Source organism: Oikopleura dioica, chromosome XSR, assembly GCF_907165135.1.
Source record: "Oikopleura dioica chromosome XSR, OKI2018_I68_1.0, whole genome shotgun sequence".
Classification (NCBI taxonomy): Eukaryota; Metazoa; Chordata; class Appendicularia; order Copelata; family Oikopleuridae; genus Oikopleura; species Oikopleura dioica.
In genome coordinates, this window is record NC_137294.1 from 5,921,598 (window position 1) to 5,944,744 (window position 23,147).

Genomic DNA, 23,147 nt, shown 5'->3' on the forward strand with positions numbered 1-23,147 from the left:
CGTTGAAATTACTTCGCAGTAGCTTTGAAAAGGTCGAATTAAGATCTCTGTCTTCGAATTGGACCAAAACATGTTTGCAAGTGAATCATTTCGGAGACTTTCTGCCGAGAACAAAAATTTTGAGTGTCAACAGTTTAATCCAAAGAGTAATCCATCTAAATTAATACTTTGTTTATGGGATCTACAGAGTATGTGTGACTTCGAGCAAATTTTTTAAAGTGAAAAAAAATACCCAGTTTATTATGAAATTAAATCAGTAGAAGAATGCAACGATGCCACTGCGACACGCAGATTATGCATGTTTTAGCTCTAGTGCTTTTGCGAAAATGAAGCCACAGAGGAATGCGATGCTCTTGCGATTTCACTTCTTGGCGATGGACTTGCTTATTCAAGGAAATACTTCTACGTCTTTAGAAGGGGACAGAATCCCCTCCATTCCAGTTTCTTCTGTTTGCGTAACTGCATCCGGCATTCTTCCGCCGCCGTCAATCTAAGATTAACGAGGCCCTAACTCGCAATCCCGAATTCTTTCAAGTGCTCTGTAAGTACACAGCAGTCACAGTACTCTTCAAACAAAAAAAGTAAGAAGTTGTAACAGTCGCACTTGCCAAATATGCTTCTCAAATAGCCGGCTTGAAATAAAATTTGATCGATATAAAAATTTCACTCGCCTCAGGTGAGATTCTCGTGACAAGATAGAAAGATTGTAATGAAGAGAAAATGGCTTATCGTGGGGTTCGCCTCGATGGGCGTCTGCCTCGCTGTGGGACTCGGAGTCGGCCTTGGTGTCGATTGGGACAAGGCCGACGACGGTGCAATTGACGAAGAGGTCTCTCCGACGCCCTGGGAAGACAGCTTCAGGAACGTGCCAGAAGTACAGTAAAAAATTCCAAAATACGATGGGATAGTAATCCATTTCGTTCGATATTACATCGTATCATGTGTAACATATGCCATGTCCGCCAACAACGCGTTGAACAAGAATCATTTGTTACTACTCGATGCACTCTTTCGATATCATTTGACCACAAATATTTAAATGTTGCTTTGGGAGATAATAATCTGACGCAAGCTTGATCTACGTAAATTCAAAAGAAAACAAGTAAATACATGATACATGTCTACTAGTGCCGACTGTCTATTTCCCTGTCGAATATAATCCTTCCAGCACTACACAAGGCTTCCCTCTTACGTCAAGCCCATCAACTACAACATCGAGCTCTTCCCCGACCCTGTGGCGGATATTTCCTACGGTAGTGAAACGATTACGGTCAATATCGAAAAGCGAACGCAAAATATTGTTCTTCACGCACTCGCCGACCTGACGACCATCAACGAAGCAACTATTTCTGTCGAACAAGAGGGCCTCTCACCAGTCGTTACCAACACCTTCTACTATGACGAAAATAGAGAGCAGTTTTTCGTCATCCAATTGGAAAACAAGCTTGAGATCGGCGAGGCGCACATCTATCTCGAGTGGCAAGGGCCTCTTGTCAGTACTCTTGTTGGAATTAACAAAGTCAACTACAAGGAAACAGAATTAGATATTCTATTTAGATAGCCAACAATTTATCTGGTTTCTTCGAGTCAGTCATTTAAAATGACTCATTTTAGTTAGTTTTTTTCTGGATTTACTCATTTTTTTTAAATATTATATATCCACAGTGTGAGCCAAGCAAAATGTATGAGTCTAAGAAATGTGCATTCTATAAATAAAGTTTCGTTTTTTTAATTCTGTCAGGATGGTGGTGAGGACCGATACATCATTGCTACAAAATTTGAGCCTACCTATGCACGTGAAGCGTATCCGTGCTTTGACGAGCCAGCTATGAAAGCTACTTTCAACTTGGCGATGTACCACGAAGAAGGCTACAGTGCTTTGTGGAATATGCCTGTCGATGGAGAGCCAGAATGTGACTGCGAAGGCTGCAACGCAAGGAATGCGATCAAAATTTCATGTAGATAGTTATACAATTTTATCAAGCGGAGTTCTTCGTATATCGCAATTCAAAGTTATAAAAAATGCAAAACTGTATTCCAACAATCGCCAATTATGGGAACTTATCAGCCGACGTTTATCTGGCATAAAATGTGCAACGAGTCCGGAGAAGGCAAAAGAGCTGATGGCACTAAGGTTGACTTTTCTGATGTCTGCAATTTTTTCAAGTTTAATTTTAGATTCCCATCCGCGTTTTCGCAGCCTGTGACAAGGTGGAGCAAGTTGCGCATGCAATGAAGGTGCAGCAACACGTCACCACCTACTTTGAGGATCTCTACAAACTTCCATATGAGCTTCCTAAAGTTGACCTTATCGCAATTCCCGATTTCGTAACCGGCGCAATGGAACAGTGGGGACTTATCACTTATAGAGAAACCTCCTTGCTCTATGATTCTGATGCCGGTGCTACTAGTCTTAAACAGAGCAAATCTTCAACCATTTCCCACGAATATGTGCATCAATGGTTCGGCAACTTGGTAACTTGTAAATGGTGGGACAACATCTGGATTCAAGAGGGACCTGCTACCTTTTGGTCTCAAGAAGGAATCGAAGAGGCCTATGAAAATGAGCCCTGGGACATGCAAAAACAGCAAATTTACCAATCAATCACCTACTCGCTCAACAGAGATGTCTCAGTTGCCGGCCGTCCAATCGTTAGCGAAGCTAGAAATCCAGACGAGATCACTGCCGCCTTCGACTGGGTCATCTACGACAAGGCTGCCTCGATTATCTACATGCTGCGAGAAGCAATGGGCAAAGACTCTTTCGATAAAGCGACGACTAACTTTCTTACGGAGTTTCAATTCAAAGGTGACGTAGAAATAAACTTTGCAGAGAATCAACTATTTCAGAGAAATTTAGAACGTTACTTAAATTGCCCGTCCATACCGAGTAAATTCCTCAATACCTCGACTAGTTCTGGACATCATTTTTAAATCTAATGATGATAATTACTTTCAATAGCTGCCGATGAGCTGGACTTTATCACCAGCTACCAAAAACAAGCGGATGCGGACAACATCATGATCGGGAGCAAAAAGCTCGACATTAAAGCCCTGATGCATCCTTTCTTGAAACAGGCTCTGTATCCACTTCTGACCGCGAAACTTGACGGGAACAACATTGTCATAACTCAGGGTGGGAAAAAAGAACTTCTCCACGCACTCGCTAGAGGGAATTCTAAAAGGGCGCGCGAGAGGCGCGAGGGTGGAGCAGCTGAGGCACACGCGAGTAACGCGGTAGGAGATGGGCACACCCGGTAGGTATAATGGAGGTAAGAGGGATTCGCCTGCCCCCAGCGGGTAACAAGCCCAACACGGCCGAACTGCCCAACTCTGCGGGAAACAGCGAGGCTCACTGGGAAATCGCTAATCTATCGAGGAAAATCATGATCAGAGGGTAGTTGCGACGGTCTAGCTAATCTGCACAAGGTTCAATTTTCTGAGGATCATGAGCATTTTTGCTCAAAAATTTTCAGGAAAGATGTGATTTATACTAATTCGACAATGGAGATTCCATAAATCACACTTAAAACGTCTAAAAACGTGAGTTTATTCAATAAAACCTCCATCAAAGTTCATCCTATTGTAATCAAATTTTAATCCAGCTGTCTTGTGATCTTCTCTTCCGTTTGAAAAGTCTTTTTTAATCATCCATCTAATCTCTTATTACCTTTTATCCTTTTCCAGCTGATCTGAGAGACTAAAACTTTCCATAAGAACATGATAATTGAAGACGGTGAACCCTATCCAAAGAGGGCGAAAAATCGAAACCAAAATATAAGAGAAACCAGACAAGCCCTTAATATTCCCACCCACCAAGACTGAGTCTCAACTTTCAATTTATCTGAAAATCATCTTGACCCGAACTGCCTAACCTTACTGTATGGTATGGACCATATCGTATGGTCCATACACCATGATAATATGGTCCAAATTTGATGCTCTGCAACACGAACTACTTCCAGGAATATTCCTCATTGACCTTGTAGATATTCCTTGGCCGACATTTTTTGCTCATGATGGGCTACTTAGCTTTAATATTGTCTCCTACATCGTTACTTGCGTGTGCCCCAGCTGATCGATCTCGCTACTCTCGCGCGCCCTTTTCAGAGCTCGACCAGCGAGTGCGTGGAGAAGTTCTCCTAATCCCTCAGGGTGAGATACTGTCAGTGAAATGCATTGAAAATAAACATTCGCTCAGGTGACAGACCATTCCTTCACAATGCAGACTCCACGCTCCCAGAAGCTGAGTACAACTTCAAGTACTCGCTCGTTGTAACTTCAAACAACAACGATACGGAATGGCTTGATGCAAGTGAATCTCAGATAACACTTCCGAAACCTGCCGGAGATATCCCATTCAAATTAAACTATGGACAGAAAGGATATTATCGAGTAAAATATGAAGGAAACGATCGTAAATTACTATCTTCCGGGCCATCACCAGTATCCTCGATGCTCAACTGATAAGATTAGATGATCTTTTTAGGTTGATAGCATTTTCGATTGTAATTAACAGGTGCGCTTTACACGGAGTTGGTAAATAGTCTTGCCAGTGGAAAACTCGATGAAATGGATCGAATGGGTATTGTAGATGATGCTTTCAATTTGGCCATCTCTGGAGATATCAGCTACTCAGATGCTCTTGATACTGTGGACTACATCGCTAAAGGAAGTGAAGACTCGTACTACGTCTGGGGAGTATTTGGGTCACGCACTTCGTATATGCGCACGATGTTGTCCGGCACCGAGACGGGAGATAAGTTCATCGCATACTTCAAGGTAAGCGCTCTTGGTCGACAGTTGAGACCTTTCCGGTTTTGGGTCGAGTGTATACCAATTTCGTAAATGTAAGTTTTGAATTGAAACTGACCCCATTGTTTAGAAAGCGGTCAGTGAGCAATTCGAGCGTTTTGGATTCGAAGTTAAAGATACCGACTCGCATATTCACAAGTAATGTCCCAAATCTGACCTTGAAAATAGATCTTTCTATAATAGAAAAATGCGATCAAATATTGTCTCGCTCTCGGTTTCCTTTGGAGTCGAAGAGGCTGCTGTGCAGGCATCAGCAATCTACAGCGAGTGGAAAAATTCAAACGGCGATGTTAGCAAACGACCGCACCCAGACGTTGCTGGAACCGGTACGAATGATAAAATTAATAAAAATGCTGTATCCACCCCTTTAGTCTATAATCTTGGCGTATCGAGCGGCAGTTATGAAGATTGGGAATTTATGTACGAACAATACACAAAAGAACTGGTCGCAGACGAGAAGAAAAAATACATGCGTGCTATGGCTGCGACTGAAAACGTCACCACAATCGGCCAGGTTCTTTTTTGATCGATGGCCTGAGAAAGAATGCCGCCACTCAATCGGCCGGATAAAAGTATTTTTACGCGCGATTAGAAACTGGCCTAATTTTAGAATCTGTCAAGAACCTCAAAAGACTACATGCTCAACACGTTAGCTATGGACAAGACGATTATTCTAGAGCAGGATTTCTTCACATTTATCAATTACATCTCGTACTCAAGTGTCGGCGAGAAGATGGCCTGGGATTGGGTCAGAGTTCACTGGGCAGAGCTTGTTGAGCGATTCGGAACCAACGATAGAAATTTCGGCCGTCTTGCACCCAATATTGCCAATGACTTCAAAACAGGTTAATTCTTCAACTCAATCATCATTGCTGATGCAAGTTTGCCTAGAGTACGGTCTCTGGTCAGCGGACGATTTCTTCAAGGTAACTGAAGCTGACGCCGGCGCCGGTGAGGGTCCACGAAAATCAACTCTTGCCCAAATCGATTCCAATATCGAATGGATCAAGAACTACGAATCTGATATTTTCAATTGGCTAGAAGCTCACGATGCTAGAGAATAAATTCTATTTGCTTAAATATCCTCCGAATCTCATTCGTAGCGACATGTTTGAAAGAACAAAAGCTGCTTTATGCGACCCATAAAACAATAAAAATTCAATAAAAATCAGAAATAAATTAATCAGATAATTTTCAAAATAAATAATAGAGAAAAGTGCTGTGGTTTCAGTATATAAATGGAGGATAAGTTTGAAACTGCTTGACTTCCGTGGGAATCGCCCGTGAGCGTTCACAGGCTGTGTTTTACGCCAATCCGAGGGCCTGAAGGTTTTCGCGAAGAGAAATTGAGACCGTAAAATATTATTCTTTTGAGGTAGGGTGTTATATTATTGGAGGCAGAATGCCTATGCTTGTTTCAGGTGCCACCAGCAAAGGGCGCCACCAGCTGACAGAACGACAGGAAACGCCTTCCACTCCCACAAATTAAAATATCGATCAGAAAGAGAATCACCATGGACTTTTACAAAAACAAACGACAGCAAGATTCACAGTTATATATGTGTAATGATCATACTCTGCCTGAGCGCACATTTTGTGTCAATCGGGACGAAGACGAGGAAGAATTTAGCTCGTTCGGCTCATTTGAGCGTTCTCACGATTCATCTGGCATAGCTTCAGAGGATTCCTATGGGGACCAAAACTACTATCGATCAGAAGAGAGCTTGGATAAATTAGAGATTACTGCCGCCGATGACGATTCTCAGAGTTCCAAGAGAACTGTTTGGGTGGAACCAGCTCCGGAGACAACTGAAAATGTCGTCCGACTAGGACCTTGGTCAAAAAAGAATACTAAGCACGTGAAAATTACTTCCCCGAAAAAAGGGACTTTACGCCTTGTGACAAACTACCAAATCCGCCATATCGACGTGAAAAAATTAGAATTCAAGAAGACTATTGTAAATGAAGATGTCGAAGAGCAAGATCCGCAAACTGATGTAAAAGCTAAGCTTGCAGCAGTCAGGAAAGCTAAGAAAGAAAAAAAGGTTTACGACTACTTACAGAGCTCTGCAGAAAGTGACATTGAAAGTACAAGAAGCTCCGAAGGAGAATTCAAAATTGTAGACAGCCTTTCAAGCAATGAAAATGAAGAAAGGAGAGATAATAAACGGACTAGCTCGACCGCCAGCGGAGAACATAATTTGCCATCTTCGAAGAAACAGCGAATGATTTTAGTAGATTACTATGCTAGTCCAACTCCCGGAAAGGTCACTCAAGTAAAACAATCTGAACCAGAACTGCGCAAAGTGGGTGTTCAAGAAAACAAATCGGATCAGCAGACAACTGTAAATCCTCGAGCCAACAGAAATTCTCCAGAGCAGAGTGACAAAGCAGAAAAGTCTGAAGAACTCACTCATAAAGATTTGGTGAAATTCGAATTCAACATACACTTTTCACTTCATAAAGCAACTACGGCTAGCTACAAGATTGATTTCTGCGTGAAAACCGCTGCATCTTGCATTCGCGGCTCCAAAGAGTTCGAAGAGTATCTCAAAGCTCGACGCAAAGAAGTAAAATCAAAATTCCGCCAGATGAATCGAGAGGGAAAAACTGCTCTTCTTCTGGCAGAGAGCTGCTTATTGAAAGTCTGCGAGAAGATTCAGCGGAGTAAAAATGATCAAATTCTTTCTGACAGGACATTTCTGTCCGAGGTGGAGTCGCTAAAAAGTTCTATTGCGGCTCAAGAATTGTACGAAACAAGAAAAGGCAATTTTATAAACATTGTTGCGCCGCAGCTGAAACCTAAATCCGGATAACTTACGTGGCTACACATATTCTCGCTCATTGAAACTGACACTCAAAGCTAATAAATTCATTGAAAAAGTCAATTGTTGCATTATTTGGTTGCTTACGTGCTTGTATTTGCTCCATTTCCGCAGCGCTAGTTTTATAATCTTTACTAAATTTTTATTTGACCTTGTCTCAGGGCAGGAACTGTTTTGCCGTTCTGCCCCAATGCCGTTTTGCCCGTTTTGCCATGTCTGAGAGACAGTGTTTGATGAACTGAAAATGAAAATTCTGCAGTTTTTCGAGAATAAGAAATCTTTTCAAAACTTTTTTCCTCTAGGCACAGAATATTTTCAAACGGAAGAGAAAAAGGTATTGATACAAAAATATGCTTCAAATCAGAAAAGTATACGAGGTATCATATACCATATTTATTATACATACACTATACGTATAGGTGTAGGTTATAAAATATATTTATCAAAAATATTCAATTTCTGAGTAATTAGTTTTTAGTCATTAGGAACTCAAAAAGGGAGGGATTTTCAGATGATTATGGATAATTGAGTGTGAGAGGGTTTTCAATAGCGACGTGGGGTAGCTGCTAGGACAAGATGTTTTTATGAGTTTTTGAGCTTAAATATGGCCCAGCAATGCTTTTTAGAGACAAAAATAAGTTTATGGCATCGACTAAGACTCCCGAAGAAACTCAAGATGAAGCCATAATTGTTAGCGAAGAGGAGAAGCTATTGACAAAGCTCGAGTTCAATCTTTGCTTCTCGCTTCACAAGTGTGACGTTAGAAAACTGAACGGAGACTTCTGCGTGAGAACAGCTGCAAGCTGCGTTCGAAACTCAGAAATTTTTCAAAATCATCTGAAGAAAAGACTGGCAGAAGTGCGCGCTAAATTCAAGCAAATGAACAAGGATGGAAGAACTGCTGAAGTCGTGGCAGAGAGCAAGCTTCTTCGAATCTGTGAGCAAATAGCTGCTAGTAAAGACGACAGCATCTTCAATAATATCGCATTTCGAGCACTTGTGCATTCTTGGAGAACTTCGCCCGCTTCAAAAGACATTTACGAGACTAGAAAACAGATTTACAAAGACATCGTCGCTCCGGAATTGAATAAGATCTACCGTCGTATGAAAGAAAACACTGAAAAGAGTTAAATTACTGCCAAGCTTATTTTTTCAAACTGAAAACAATATGCTTCTTGAAGAATCTGATGATTCATAAAATTCTCTCGGAATAAAACTATCTGCTATGCATTTATATGATGAGAATTATGGCATCGTATATACGCTCATTAAAGGATGGCCTTGAGGGAAGCAAAGTATTGATATACGGATGTGTTTTATGACTCTTCTTATGACTTTGTCTCCGTACGGCGGAGGTTTACGATTGAGCAGACAAATGAGAGAAACTCTTAATTGGGAAGAACGATGAGATTGTCATTATTTCTAGGTTTCGGGCGTTTGAAATTAATCAGACTGGACTGTTCTAAAAATTATTAATCAAATTAGAATTCACACTCTAGAGTCTAGAGTGACTCTAGACGGAAAAATCCGTCCGTCAAAGGCATAACTGGTTCTGCATTTGCTCTTGAAGAAGATAAACTTGGTTGGATCGGCCAAATAAAAAAGTCGTTCCTAGAAGAACTGCCTCAATATGGAGAGGACGATGTACCAGGAAAATTGGAGTACCACAGAGAGGCAACTTCGATGAGAAGACCGACTTGGGCACACTGGTCGGAGTGGGGCGAATGCTACAGGTTGCTATAGGTCGATTTTGATGTTTCCAAAAATAAGCTTAGAGAGTCAAATACGTGGTGTTTGGGCTGGCACGCCCGGCGACGTGATTGCTACGGTCCAAGTGGCATTGTTTCGTTTGATAAGGTTGTGCTTATCATATTTCTGCAGGTACTCATTATTCTTTTAAGGTACTATCGGAAGAATATGAAGGAGTGCTATTCGATCAAGATACAGTTTGCGGCGCCCCTCGAAAATCGTTCAGGAAGAGTGGTTACGTTGACGAATTGCTTGACTTTATTTATCGTAAACGACACTCCTATTAAGCTGGTCAAATGAAGTTATTGAAGGGCCCATTCGAACGTGGGAAAATAAAACTTGCCACGATAGAGTCTGCAGTAAGATACATTTACAAGACAGCAATCTGTAATATTTTCAGTGATCGCGTACACACAAATTCCTCTATGGGGAGTTGTTTCCATCGCGATGGCAATTGGCGTTGTTTGGGAAATCGTCGAAACTATGAAGTACAATCTAACAATTCCTTTCAAAATTATAAGCTCTAACTAGGCGATATTACCGTTATAAGTACGAGGGACGTCCGGGTCATCCCTACGCAAATATGGGAAAAGCGATTCTCTACAAATTTCTGCCCTGTCTGAAGCCGACGCCGAAATATTGAAAAACGTTAATTATTGCATATTTTGCGGCCCTGATGATTATTTAAGAATTAAATGATAAATTACAATCAATCCGTCACAGACAGTTTCAATACTTTTCATTATTTATTCCAGTGTTGTAATGCAAAAAAAAAACTTGAATTGGCCTTGAGTAGCGAGTGAATTCGCGCAAGTTCACTTCCCGGTCTGGCTGTGGTGATGCGAGATCCAGGAAGCGCCTTCGCGAATAGAAGATTTAGTAGAACTACAGTTTTTGAAGGAGCAATTCAAAATAGAAGCATTTTCCGAACGTTGTTTTAAACGGAGTAGGTGGACATTCGGAAATAAACTTGATTATACAATTGAAGTTTAGTCTTGTCGGATTTCATGATTGGCTAGAGATTTTATAGGAAGGTGTCAATTATCCAGGCTATTTAGATTTTAGGTAATTTTGGTCGAGATAGAAGTTTCGGATACATAAAGGAGATGTGTCTTTTGACGCTCCGGCAGAAGAGTAAATATTGCAGTATATCTCGGTGAAAACAACAACGAGCTGTGTTTTGAATGGATGGCCGCACGTGAGGAGTTAAGTGGAGTAGAAGGAGTTTAACATGCAAAATATTACTTTTGAGACAGAGTAGCGGGCATTATTTGTTTTTTCATTTATGAGTTGTCGTTGTAGATATTCAGTGGGGAATTCGGAGTATACTGGAGTTGAGTGGTTTAAGGTTCAGAATAAATAGAGAAACTGTTTAAAGAGAAGCATAATTGCGAGTGCTCACCTAGTGGAAGTCAGGCGCCACCTGCCAAATAAAAAAAAAAGGAAAAACGAAACGAAAAATAGAGCGCTAGAACTTGAAGAACGCCTCGATAGTTGAAGCAGTTGAGCAAGCGCCTTGTCATCCCCTATGATGGGTATATATCGGATGTTTTGGTGAAGAGTGGCGTAGTGAGTGTTTTAGAATAGACCGCAATCTTTCAGGTTGTTCTTGATGATGACATCGGTGACAGCGTCAAACACGAACTGAAAAAAATCTTCCGTGGCTGAAGCTTAGATTGATAGTACCTGAATATTATTCGTGTCTGTGGCGCAGGTAAAGTGCGTATAGATCTCTTTCGATTCTTTGCGCTTATTGAGGTCTTCGAATTGCATTTGGATGTAGGCAGCAGCTTGCTCGTAAGTATCCTGACCTGGATTCGGGTTAAAGTAAGTGATGTTCAATCTCATTTACCTGTGTAGTCAGGGAAGCAAATCGTAAGGGGTGACTTTGAGATCTTCTTCTCGAAGAGATCCTTTTTGTTCAAGAACAAAATTATCGAGGTGTCGGTAAACCACTTGTTGTTGCATATCGAGTCAAAGAGCTTCATGGACTCGTGCATTCGGTTCTTAGAAGAAGTTTTTTGGAAGTCATTTCGAATTTAAATTTACCATTTCTTCATCTTCAGCGAGCACTAAATCATACGCGGATAATGCGACACAGAAAATAATTGCTGTGACACCCTCGAAGCAGTGGATCCATTTTTTACGCTCTGAGCGCTGTCCTCCAACGTCGAACATCCTGAAAAGGTGTTAAGGACATACATTTCAATTGAGAATAAAGAGTGACGTGACAAATACGAGGAACGAGGCTGAAAACATGCAAATCTATATTGAAAACATTGATGAGTTTCTTCTATGTTTCCAATCAGACAGTAAATGGGTTCTGGCGACAAATGATGAAGTTTGATCCGTCTGAGCGATCAAATTAGTTAGACTAAGATGACACTGGCTGACATTTTTACCGAGTTTATTAAAAATGATAACTCCTGACTGTCTATTTTTTCTGTGCTTGTGAGCGTGAAAATTTAGAAAAAAGGTGGTGAGGGTACTAACTTGAAGGTTAAATTTTTGTAGGTAAAGTTCATTTCCACGATACCGGTGGTTTTAACCCGGGTGCGGAGCACATCCCCTTCCGTCGGCACGTAGTCTTTTTGTGAAAGTCTTTTGAGGTTTCCCAAAAAACTATGCATTGAGCAATTAAGCAAAAATCATAACGTAAAGAATGTGCAGGGATTACACGCTCAAATCAGGAGCGAAATTCGGGAGTTGAAAAAAATATCCTGTTCGGGTCGAGACAACAAAACGATAAACAATACGATAAACGAAACGATAAACAATAAAAAAGACGATAACGTTGCATACTTGAAATGCAAGTCTTTGAATTCGAAATGTGTTTCGACAATGCCCGTCGTTTTAACTCTGCTGCGCAGTACATCCTGCTCCGATGGAATATAATCGGGAGCGCAAAGGCGCTGGATTGAATCCAGATAGCTAAATATTCTTGTAGATCGAAGCGATAGAGTTTTACGGGCACTAATTTGGTAGTTCTTTTTCATCAATCCCTGCACGAGAAGAATATTATCACTTACTATTGAGCAGAATCGTTGAGTTGATATTCGCGAGATCGACTTTTTTGGGCTTTCAATACTGGAAACGATAGAGATGATTATTTCTTATAATTCTTGAGTCGACTGATCAAAGCCCGTTCCTGAAGCACTGTTGGACGCCGTTATCCTGCCACAAGCGCCACATGCAATCGCCAAGTTCCTGTGTCATTTCGCCATCCTCGAGCGTAGACGCCAGCGCAAACAATTGTCTAGCATCATCCTAAATGAATGATTTATCAAACCGCTGCAACATGAAATGCTTACCGCTCGTTCTGCTTCGGCAAAATTTATTTTCAGATTGCCCATGGCTTTCACAATGGCGATCATTGACTGCAGTGTGTTGCTGTATACGACGGCTTTGTATTGCTGACAATCTTCGGCAGAGTATCCATTTTCGTGGATAATCCTAAACGGAGATGGTAACTTTTGGATAGCAGAGCTTTTATGTGGCTTTTCACTGCTACAAGTTGTAGCCTACAAGACTGAACCATTCATTATATATTTTTTAAACTGGCATAATTTCGACTTGTATGACGTTTCTCTTTCACAGGTACAAAAATCGATGGCGCGTAGATAGATGGACTTACTTCATTTGTTTGACGATGGTGGACTTGCCGGACTCGCCTGCACCGAGCAGGAGCAATTTGACTTCTCGCGCCGCCTTGTCATGGTCGTCTTTGAGCTTTTTGTCGATTTGCTTCGAGCGGTCCTTTGCATTTTTGTCGTCGGCGCTACACCACATGTTAAAAGAAGCGAAATAAACCTCCGCCTCCGGAGTGTGTCGTTGTTTATCGGCCCAGGGGGCACAAATCGATCAAATATTCTTCACCGCTGTTAAAAAATGAAAAATAATAATTATCCGATGATCATCCGTAGCGTCATTTAAAATTTTCTCTAGCTCTGGGATCGTTTTTTTTTCTTTCTTGCCAAGAATAATCACATAAATGGCGCGTTTCTATTTCGTCCTCTTTCTCTTTTTTTTGCTCGGTCATTATTGAAAACGCGCCGCTCAGACAGCAACTGATAAAATATAAATTCTAAAGCGTAAAATGAAAATTGATCCCGTGTCTTTTTTCGAAAATACCGAGAACTTCTCTAACGATGTGCCTTGGTGCGGCAAGGGAAAAGGTGTGTCCCTGTCAATCGTGTCGATTTGCGTGCCCAACTATTCCCAAGTGACGGACCGGGGGCGAGGGTGAGCAGCAGCCTCTCATAGCGGCTCTTTTCGCGCTCTCAACAACTCCTAGTCTCTCTTTTTCTCTCTGCGCGAGGGGATCAATACAACAATCCGCCTTCAATTTAGGGTGACTTCATCGCTCCCAAAAATGGATCACACAATGGATTACTCTATCTACTGTTGCTACTGGGACTTACACCATCCATATCCGACGGAGGAGCTGAGGCAGGCCGAAGGAAAAAATGGTGACTAGGCTGGACCTGCCCTAGGAAGGGCTCTCATGTGTAGAAATGGTGCTGCTGGGTGTAAAAGCCCCTTCAAAATTCAAAATCGACCGATCTGACCGACGCCCGAAAAAATTTCTAACTTGTCGATAATCAAGGGATAGAAATTAAGCACACGAAGCTGACTCTCTCTGTCTCTAAATCCTCTGAGGGGCCAAAAAGTGCATGAATTACCGGCGAAAGAAAAAAATCCCCGAGCGTACAGGAGTACGTTTTGAGCGCATCAAGAGCTGAAAGAGTCTGATTCCAAAATCAAATTTGAAAATTGATTTGAAGCACCGATCCTACTAAAACGAGCAATTCGTCTTAACGCTTTATGTAAATCCCCTAAGTTTATGGAGTGAGAATGATGATCATCAATTGTTGGTGTTGGTTAGAATAGCGAATGAGGTGGACACCCTTGAGTAGTATTTTCGACGTTGGTAGCATTTTTGTTTCTTTTTTTTTTGATTTGGGACAAAAAGTTTTCAAAGTTGAAAATTTTTGAATACAACAGGCTTACTTACACTCCCTCAGTCGATAGTTTTCTAAGGAATTTATTATTACAAAGCAGACTCTATTCGCGACCCTCTCAGATTAGAGTCAATTAGAGTTACCCGAAAGGAAGAGCAATTTTCCCTCGGCCAAGGCAAAATCAAAATATAGTGCCTGGCTTCTAGCTCCTACAGCTGAGAAGCGTGAGATTAAATCACGTGTCTAAACTGCAATTTAGAGAGTTGAAACGTACCTGATCGCGCACCCCATGGTGGCAGTGACCGATGACCGACCGTTCCAGCGTCAGTCTGAAAAAACGATCGTTACTTCAATTCTTGATGCTCTGTCTCGCAGTTAAAGAAATATGAGGCTTCTCTCGCTGACGGGAAAGTGAACCGTTGTACATAATGTATCTCACAATAGCTTAATTCTGCCCCGATCTTGCAAAAAAAAAAAGAAGAATCATCTTTCGGGCCATGTGTATAATAAATAAGAGGATGGGCGATAATTTAAGTCCATATTATTGAAATAACCTTGCATAATCATAAGTTGAAATTGTTTGAAAACAAGTCTGTGGAATGAATTTTTGAACGAAGAGCAAAAAGTAACATCGCATGCGGATCTCGGTAAAGATAGCGGCTTTTGATTTTCATTATTGATTCTCTGTTAGAAAGAAAAAATTCGATTGACAGGGTAGTAGATGTTTACGCAGCGAAAACGAGTTAAAAATTGAAAGAGTCGAACATATGTTTAAAAAAGTGCAGTGCGACAATAAATGAAAGCACAGCTCAACTTTGGCTCAATAAAACAAACCTAGATATGCAGCGTTATAAAAACTTATTAAAAATTCATGTTCCTGGGAGAATATGGCCGGAGAATTGTTGCGGGAAGAGATTCACTTTGTTTTTCTAATTTTAAACTAATGAATAAGAAATGATCTCCACAAACGAGAGCAAATATCTCGTTTTTAACAAGTTCCAATATAACAAGTATTTTTTATTCGATCGTAGTTTTTTTTTCTTCTCAAAACTGGAGCTCTCAAAAAATATCGCTCTCTCCCTCTCTCTCTTTTTCATTTTTTTCTCTGTCTCTCGTTTGCTTTACGCCTTTTTACAAGCGCGTGTCTGAAATTCAAAATTTGAATCTTCCTCGTTTGCTCTATCGGCTCTTAAACTTTTCCCTCTCTCAAAAAAAAAACGCAAACAGGGCTAGCGACCCAAAAAAAAAACGGTTTTGCTGCAACAGGAGCGGGCAGCCGATCAATCGAGTCGATCGCCACTTGACCAGGAGCCGATCTCTCTTGCCCGCTTCAGCGCGTCCTCCGTCTGCCACATTTCAACCTTCCAATTCCAGTTAAATTAATGAACGCTAAGCGTGATAAACTTTTAGCGAGGCAAAAGTTCAAAAAGGAAATAGATTGGTTTTTTTCGGTCTGGCAGACTGATGAGCTTTTTGAACGCAAATAGTCGCTGCACGGTTCTCTTCCTTGATTCCGAAGAAGGGGCTCTGGTGTATTTTTTTCTTTGGAAAAGTGTCACAATAGTTTTTGGAAAATAAGAATTGTGCCCGATTCGACAGGGTTTGGGCGATCTGGGCTGGAAAGAGCGTGGGCAAGGCGGGATCTCTTGGGAGAGGGCCGTCGACAGAACAATTCTCTTTTTTGATTTCTCAACCGTCATTCGCAGTACGATGCTTTTGACTTGAATAATGAAACGAATGTGACTCCAAGTCTCAGCAAATCCATTTCGTTTGCTTCGCTACATTTTAAAATGTCTTTCTAGCGAATTTCTTGAACAAATTCTAGTCCTAACCAGACGATAAATTGTCATCTTCGGTCAGACTATTTAATCGATAAGTTTGTTTTTCTAAATAATCTAATCAATAAGTTGCAACAAGCAATTAAATGCGAAAAATGAAAAATGGCCATCAATCAATACGAACTTCTCAAATATTCGACCGACGCAGCTTGATGCGAGCCCCTGCCGCTTATTTTCACACGAAGGGAAGAAGTCCTTTCTTGGGTATTCCCTTTTAAAACTAGCCATCGTAAAAATATATCACTCAAATAAAATTCCAGATCTGCTCAAATATGGCGTCATTTATTTCTGATTTCGCTGGATTATTAAGCAGCGCCGTTTCGCTGGTCATCGGGCAGTAAATTATGATTATAAAAGAATATGCAGGCGGTCGAGGAAGAGCCATTATTGAGAAAATGTTGGTCCTAAATGAGAGCTACAACGACCCTTCTTTCTCAGTTACACCAGGTAGAGAGACGAGCAATCAAATGAATGATAGAGTTACTTTTTCTTCGAAGACTTCTGATTATCAGTAAACTTTGCTTCAAATAGGAAACGCAGTACCCTTTTCTTCGAACACCCACCCAAATTATGCGATATGCAAGATCCAGAACGAGCAAGGTTACCACCATGAGTTTGATACTATGAACGCGCTTGCCTGGGTCGAGTGCTTCTTGCCGGTTTTTCTATGGGTTGGGAATTGTGTTTTCAACGGCGAAGGTGATAGACGATTCAAATTAGCTGGAACAGCGCTCTGTGGACTTCTCTCGCTCATTGCCGGGCCAATGTATTTAACTTGGTTTTATCAATGTAAGTTCTGCAAACCTTCATCCACCAATGCTTTTTAAGGCCCACAAATCGGCTCCAATAAGCCAGTAAAGATGCAAAGGTGCTTCAAAGCGCACGTATCTCTATGTCTAGGCTGTGTCATTCTAGGCGCGCTCGCTGTTGTCCAGGATCGGAATTAGTTGCAAAAATCTAAATTTCAAAGAAATTCAAAACATATTCCTTGGAAGGTTGTCTTTACGTTCTTAGGTGTGCTGATGTGCGCTGACTGTAAAGCAGGCTTCCGCCTCAAGGCCCTCTTTGGTGCAATCTTCATGTAAACAAGTAAAACCATAAAAATCATCAACTAACGAATTCAATATTTTCCGTAGTTTGCGCATTGGTCACTTTCATTCCTCTTGGATCCGTCGCTCTCGGCTGGAAATACGCATTCGGTGATTGTTTAGGAGTCATGGAGTCGGAGACTGTTCTTCTCAACTGCCCAAACAATCTTCCCGTCTAGCCTAGCTGATCATCGAAGAACGATTCATAATATTCTATTCTATCTGTCGAATGATGTTTCTTTAACTGATGATAAATGAATAAAATACCAACAAGAGCGCATAAAATTTTTAAAATTTTAAATGATTTCCTCCGTATTCTTTGTCCCAGTCCACGCGCTTTGGTAGAATTAGAGCGTCGATTACGCCCTCAAAGTGTTACCGCTCATCCGATTATTCCCGCGTAAGAGTAACAGCTTCTTGGCTTATTGCAAAAATTTAATGAAAGTGCAATAATTCCCACGTTGGAAAATAGAAAAAAGGCGGTTTATGGAACTTTGTTGTAGAATTTATGAAAGTGCGGTTATTCGCGTTCCTCGAGATTAAATTCGATAATACAACAAGAGATTATGAGCGGCGCGGTTCCCAGTTAAAACGTACTTATTACTTTTGAAGACGTTTGAGAAGACGGATCCCCTTCTATTTGGCGAAATCCGATAAGCCCAGTATATCGTTCTTTTCGTTAAACACATTTTCGCTGCGTCTCCATAGAGATGCGCAAATGTATTTGAACTGGCGTGAGATTCATCAATTTCTCTCTAGCAGCAGAGATAACGATGTTAATTGGCCTCAAGTGTGAATTATTTTGGAAGGTAACATCAAGTTTCTACTTCGCGTTCATTAATTCAAGTGAACGCTTGTACATTCAAAAAATATTATTTTTCCATCATCTATAATATATACTTCTATATTATAGATTCTATAAAATAATTTTAGAATGGTTTCGACATGAAAATTCCACAAAAAGAGGTAATTTTGAATTAAGAATTGGTCGTAAATGAAAATCATAAGCAAGCGGAAAAGCTTGGCAATAATAATACTTCTGATTAAGTTTTGCAAAGTTCTTTGACTGTTTTTCCATTTCTTTGGAAAATGAAATTCTCTAAGCTTATTAAGTGGTTCTTGTTTTCGGGAGAAACGTTCAAAGCGCTGCGCAGAGAGATCGAGATGCATTTTCAAGTCAAAAGCTTCAGGTGTGATTTCAGACCAAGCTCAAACCAGTTACCCGATTATTAAGACTCTACTATTACAACGACGAGGCGCAGGAAATGGCCTAGCAAACATCACCGTTGTTTACGCTTTGTGTAAACAAAACGAGTAGAAAACAGCAGTCTATCTGCAGGCGCGAATCCATTTGCAAAGCTAATTTTCTGCCGAAACGATGACGACTTAGAAGGTAATTACTAATTTACTAACTAGCTCATTACCAATCACTAAACTCTGATAAGGCGGTTTTAACTTCTAGTTTTAATTTTAGAAATGATGAAGCTTGTGGAGCAGCGACGAACGCGACGAAACGCGATAAGAAAGGTAAACATCCAGCCGCGATCAAAAAATTTGCTGTTTTTATTGGTTATCACTTTGTACTGGTAAACGTTGTTTTCTGTAGCGTGCGCAAAAACCGGCTTGGTTCCATGACCTGCATCTTATAGGTAGACTAATTTTCGGAAAACAGTTTCATTCAGCGTTTGTTCTTCAGTGAAAGATGCGTATGACATGTTCGATGCTTTCGATTCCTTGGACCAAAGAGATGCCAAAATGAGAGTTTGATTCTGTAATAAAGCGAGAACTGTATCATTGAAATTTACGCCCAGCCTTACAGTCACCATCGTGAATGAATAATGAAACAGCTCGAAACAAAGCGGGCAAAAAAACATTTCAAATGCCAAAAATATCGTGACGATGCCATGTCTTGTCGGCTTACTGCTTGGGTCGATGATTTCTATTTTCATGTTGTAGCTAAGCCAGGCAAGTTTACTCCATGCTTACGCGTCACCCTTCCAGAAAGATTCGATATTGACGCGAACGTGTTGAATCATCCTAGAAACGTTCACTTCGCTTTTGGGAGGAAGTGACGTCGAAATTGGCACCAAGTGGCTTGTCCCGACCGGTACTAAAACTACCACATCAGCGGGAGCATAAATAAAAACACGGCAAAAGTGAAACAAGCTTTTTTCGAACGTTCCTCGACAAGTGCTTGAATTGATCAAAATACAACAAACAGATTTCAACAATAATTTCGTTGTTAGTAATGATAAGGAATCGAGAATTCGTTGCTTAGAAAAAGGAGAAAAGTTCTAATAAAAATGCAAATGTAACTTCTGATCTGAAATTGATTAGCATGCGAAATCTTAAGGGCTTACACACGAAGAGCCACTTGCTTTTTTGTTGTGACCATCTTGCAATAAACAAGGTGAGAGCACTAATAAGAACTTTTTGGTGGAGCAGAAGTAGGTGGCGCGCGGCGGATCACCAAGACCAAGAACGCGCGCAGCGGATCTGTCGAGCAACAAATTTTTGGACTTTTTCTTCTCCCTAATCTGAAATAAATATTTTGTAAAAAGAGAAAAGTAAAATGAAGCTTGGGCTGACATTTTTGGTGCTTTCGGGTTTATCCGATGCTCAGACGAAGAAAAGAGGAGGGAAATTCAAGAAGAACAAACAGCAAAAGGAAGAAGCGGCTAGGCTGAAGAGAGAAATAAAAGCGTTTGTTTTGGGTCAATGCGTTACTGTGGCCCCTTCGAAGAGGGTTGACTGTGGGTCTGGGCTTTTGATATAGAAATTGTTTTAGCGAGCATCTGATAGGAAATCCGTGATTAACGATTGGCGTTTGTTTGAATTGAAAGCCCTCTAAAGTTATGAAGGTATCTCGATTGATCGGTGCCAAGCTCGAGGCTGCTGCTGGGACGACGGCGCAGGAAGCAACGTTCCTTGGTGTTTCCACGGCAAAAGGAGCGGTCATGATTTTCCCGTCTAAGTAACAAAATTTTAATCGGTGGTTGTAGCCTAAACAGAGAACCCTAGAAATTGCTAAATTATTAGAGCGCGTTTTATTTGCAAGGAAACAGAGAATTAACTCGTTCTGCGGGAAATTAGCTTTCGGAAAAATTGAGATCCAATTACAGTTCAATGGATAACGCTGTCGACTTGGCTCGTTTAGTGCCACAGAAGTCAACGTGTTCTGGAGACGCGAAACAGGAACTGGGGACGGACGTGAACAACGCACAATTGCGGGATCTATTTCGCAGATTATCTCGTTTCACCGATCATAGATTAGCCATTTTTAATGTTTTTAGGATATTTGCAAGCATCGAAATATTCGGAATGTTATATTCTGCGAGGGCCAAAAAGATACTCAACCATTAGTTACTTCTTTTCAGCTAAATTGTGAGAGAGTCATTTTCTGGCAACTGTCGTAATGAGTCTGTAATTGAGCGTCCAGCTGCAAATTTAAAAAAGGTTCATCCCAGCTAAAGCGCAAAAACTGCGGCTGGAATCGAATAACGCCTCAAGAATGCGAATCGATCGGTTGCTGCTTCGACGACTCAGTCCCTCGTGTTCCATGGTGCTCATACAAGCAGCCAGATAAAAACCGACCAATTTCGAAACTTACACCGAAAGTTGCTCCACTCTTTTGCGAGAAGCCGGACGTGGTCGGAAAGACGGGCTACAATTACGCCTGTACAGATGGATTTAGGCAGGATTCGACGTGCACAATAACCTGCGCTAATGGGCTCTCCGGAATGGGACGAGCGTGGAAGATCACGTGCGAAAGCCCGCAGAGAGGATGGATCGGCGAGACTCCATCGTGTGACCGTGAGTGTGATTTTCCCTTTCGCGCGGCTCATACTGATTTCAGCCGTGTTCAAACTGCCAAGCAAGACGGAACGCTCAATGTCTCGCTCTGTGAAAGCCACTCTCAAGCTACAAGCGCTTATTCGCCATAGATACATAACCGGTAATTTCCAATAAAAGCAACATTTGAGCGTTTCTCGTTCACGACTTGGTGTTTGGTTAAGAATTGACTTAATAACTTTTTCAGCTTCGAAATGCTACTTCCCGCCATCGCCAGCGAACGGAATCAGAACATGCTCACGAGTTGCTTCCGTTTTCCCTGGATCTGGTTATGATTATCAGTACGTTTGCACATTTGCATGCGACGAAGGTTATCAGTTACAAGGGGCACAGCAGCGCTCATGTCCAAGCAATTTCGGGAATAAAGCATCTTGGACGCACGCTTCTCCTAAATGTGTCAAATATGCTCCTAATACAGGATCAGGCTTCAATTCCATATTTTGAGAATTACTTGAGATATTTTGTTCGAGAAAAAATTTATTGAAGACAATTCAAGAATCTCGCTGGTTTGAAAAGAATGCTGGATGCCCAGGACTCGAGCGGCCAGATAGCCGAACGGAGATCAAATGCGAGCCCAGCCCTGTCTTTGGGAAGTTGAATTGCGAGGCTTCTTGTCCCGCGGAGTTCTTACGAGTAGTAGGTGCTCCTCGCCTTTTCGAGTGCTCCAAGAATCTCAAAGATCCGCGCCCAATTGTGCCAGTCTGTGCATCTGGGTATTGCAGCAAATTCCCGATGCCAGAGAATGGGACTGTCAACTGCACGAGATCCGAAATGGACGGCTCGGTTTGTACCGTTTCATGCAACGGCGGATTCAATTTGATCGGCGAAAAACAATACAGATGCAACAGAGTCAATTGGATGCAGACTTCTAGCAACACAAAAATGGAAAACGAGCCTCAGTGTGTATACGAGGAACTCTTTTCTGAGGGCGAATGTTCACTGCGGCGCTCTGCCACGACAAGAATTTTTGGCGGGTCGGCAGCATCCGAGAAGGATTTCATGATCACAATTCGATACGGGGAGCATTTCAAATGTGGAGGTGTCATGATCGCTGATCAGTGGGCTATTACTGCAGCCCACTGCGTGCAAGGTAATAAATTGTCGCTTTTTGAAAAGGAGTTATTACTAATAACTCCCTTTCAAAGCCTGGTTTTGATTTGAAATCTAGGTGCATTTGGACGTATTCACGTTCACCACGACTCACGAAATTCGAAAGACCTCGGCCCGGAAGTGTCTGTCGAGCGCATTGTCACTCATCCAAACTTTAATCGGAGATCGCAGCACGATATCGCGCTTATCAAGCTTGTGGAGCCTCTCTCTTCAGCCGACATCGTCTGTCTTCCTGAGCCGGAGTTCAACCTGCCTAACGGAGAAATTGTACAAGGTCTGTTGGCTACTCGTCAAGAGTGAAAAACTGATTGTATTTGATAATCATTTAATCTAATTAAAAATTAAGCGTATGGATACGGAAAAACGTCATCCTCTTCAGGAAGCCATGCGACGGGACTCCAGATGGGCCGAATCGAGTACATTCCGCCGAGCGAGTGTGGCTTTATTAGAAAACGATTCGACTATGAGAATTTATTCTGCGGAATGTCACCAGCTGACACATGCGACGTAAGACCTATGCAAAGGAGACAGTAGCGCATTCTCAACCCCAATAAAATTTCTTTGCCACCTCAGCTTGGTTAGCGTTCTAACACACTTTTAGGGCGATTCTGGGGGGCCAGTTCTATTCAGAAGTGGATCAAGTTTCAAACTCGTCGGCATTGTTTCCTCCGGAATTTGCGAAAGTAAAAATCCAGGTTTGTTTATAAATCATGAGTTAAGTTCCAGAGAAACTTTAGGATTGTACGTGCGCGTGTCGAAATTCATCCCCTGGATTCACGAGACGATTTTCTCTCAGCAGTAAATTTGGCTGAAGAGCGATGAACACGACCCTTTGACCGTCTTTGTAAATTTCTTCTTATTCGTAAAATGATAAATACACGTTTATGCACATAAATCAATTTGTTCTTT

At 41.5% G+C, this 23,147-nt stretch overlaps 7 protein-coding genes across 9 annotated transcripts; 6 read left to right on the top strand and 1 right to left on the bottom strand.

Annotated features, from left to right (window-relative positions):
• The first annotated feature begins 709 nt into the window (after positions 1 to 709).
• On the top strand, positions 710 to 5,895 carry LOC145708981 (aminopeptidase A-like). The gene is made up of 13 exons (XM_081786673.1): positions 710 to 879; positions 1,180 to 1,519; positions 1,742 to 1,933; positions 1,985 to 2,134; positions 2,179 to 2,809; positions 2,963 to 3,136; positions 4,202 to 4,417; positions 4,520 to 4,782; positions 4,886 to 4,953; positions 4,999 to 5,141; positions 5,187 to 5,324; positions 5,448 to 5,660; positions 5,707 to 5,895. The coding sequence occupies exons 1-13, from the start codon at positions 710 to 712 to the stop codon at positions 5,877 to 5,879; spliced, it is 2,871 nt and encodes a 956-aa protein (XP_081642799.1). The 3' UTR covers positions 5,880 to 5,895.
• A 239-nt stretch (positions 5,896 to 6,134) lies between these two features.
• On the top strand, positions 6,135 to 8,864 carry LOC145710154 (uncharacterized). The gene is made up of 3 exons (XM_081787852.1): positions 6,135 to 6,190; positions 6,237 to 7,974; positions 8,267 to 8,864. Exon 2 carries the CDS (start codon positions 6,330 to 6,332, stop codon positions 7,629 to 7,631), a length of 1,302 nt encoding a protein of 433 aa, XP_081643978.1. The 5' UTR covers positions 6,135 to 6,190; positions 6,237 to 6,329; the 3' UTR covers positions 7,632 to 7,974; positions 8,267 to 8,864.
• A 10-nt stretch (positions 8,865 to 8,874) lies between these two features.
• LOC145710155 (uncharacterized) lies at positions 8,875 to 10,096 on the top strand. Its single transcript, XM_081787853.1, has 6 exons — positions 8,875 to 9,066; positions 9,181 to 9,373; positions 9,416 to 9,497; positions 9,542 to 9,748; positions 9,790 to 9,877; positions 9,921 to 10,096. The coding sequence occupies exons 1-4, from the start codon at positions 9,045 to 9,047 to the stop codon at positions 9,674 to 9,676; spliced, it is 432 nt and encodes a 143-aa protein (XP_081643979.1). The 5' UTR covers positions 8,875 to 9,044; the 3' UTR covers positions 9,677 to 9,748; positions 9,790 to 9,877; positions 9,921 to 10,096.
• A 20-nt stretch (positions 10,097 to 10,116) lies between these two features.
• Positions 10,117 to 14,706, bottom strand: LOC145710156 (guanine nucleotide-binding protein G(i) subunit alpha-like). Of its 3 annotated transcripts, none has more exons than XM_081787854.1 (10): positions 14,625 to 14,706; positions 13,024 to 13,167; positions 12,701 to 12,842; positions 12,538 to 12,656; positions 12,419 to 12,457; positions 11,883 to 12,011; positions 11,439 to 11,568; positions 11,242 to 11,395; positions 11,076 to 11,200; positions 10,117 to 11,033 (listed from the first exon to the last, which is right to left on the bottom strand). In XM_081787854.1, the coding sequence occupies exons 1-10, from the start codon at positions 14,639 to 14,641 to the stop codon at positions 10,968 to 10,970; spliced, it is 1,065 nt and encodes a 354-aa protein (XP_081643980.1). In that variant the 5' UTR covers positions 14,642 to 14,706; the 3' UTR covers positions 10,117 to 10,967. The 3 variants fall into 3 exon arrangements, with proteins under 3 accessions (XP_081643980.1, XP_081643981.1, XP_081643982.1); XM_081787855.1 differs by lacking the exon at positions 11,883 to 12,011 and adding an exon at positions 12,192 to 12,320; XM_081787856.1 differs by lacking the exon at positions 14,625 to 14,706 and adding an exon at positions 13,811 to 13,883.
• A 1,835-nt stretch (positions 14,707 to 16,541) lies between these two features.
• On the top strand, positions 16,542 to 17,135 carry LOC145708982 (uncharacterized). The gene is made up of 3 exons (XM_081786674.1): positions 16,542 to 16,635; positions 16,720 to 16,977; positions 17,017 to 17,135. The coding sequence occupies exons 1-3, from the start codon at positions 16,584 to 16,586 to the stop codon at positions 17,133 to 17,135; spliced, it is 429 nt and encodes a 142-aa protein (XP_081642800.1). The 5' UTR covers positions 16,542 to 16,583.
• An 889-nt stretch (positions 17,136 to 18,024) lies between these two features.
• LOC145708583 (uncharacterized) lies at positions 18,025 to 19,061 on the top strand. Its single transcript, XM_081786269.1, has 8 exons — positions 18,025 to 18,085; positions 18,210 to 18,242; positions 18,390 to 18,466; positions 18,511 to 18,536; positions 18,634 to 18,669; positions 18,751 to 18,803; positions 18,883 to 18,925; positions 18,973 to 19,061. The coding sequence occupies exons 1-8, from the start codon at positions 18,050 to 18,052 to the stop codon at positions 19,041 to 19,043; spliced, it is 375 nt and encodes a 124-aa protein (XP_081642395.1). The 5' UTR covers positions 18,025 to 18,049; the 3' UTR covers positions 19,044 to 19,061.
• A 1,341-nt stretch (positions 19,062 to 20,402) lies between these two features.
• On the top strand, positions 20,403 to 23,120 carry LOC145708983 (uncharacterized). The gene is made up of 10 exons (XM_081786675.1): positions 20,403 to 20,495; positions 20,570 to 20,660; positions 20,709 to 21,089; positions 21,133 to 21,231; positions 21,316 to 21,552; positions 21,625 to 22,218; positions 22,297 to 22,512; positions 22,585 to 22,745; positions 22,840 to 22,933; positions 22,976 to 23,120. The coding sequence occupies exons 1-10, from the start codon at positions 20,403 to 20,405 to the stop codon at positions 23,038 to 23,040; spliced, it is 2,031 nt and encodes a 676-aa protein (XP_081642801.1). The 3' UTR covers positions 23,041 to 23,120.
• Positions 23,121 to 23,147: the final 27 nt, after the last annotated feature.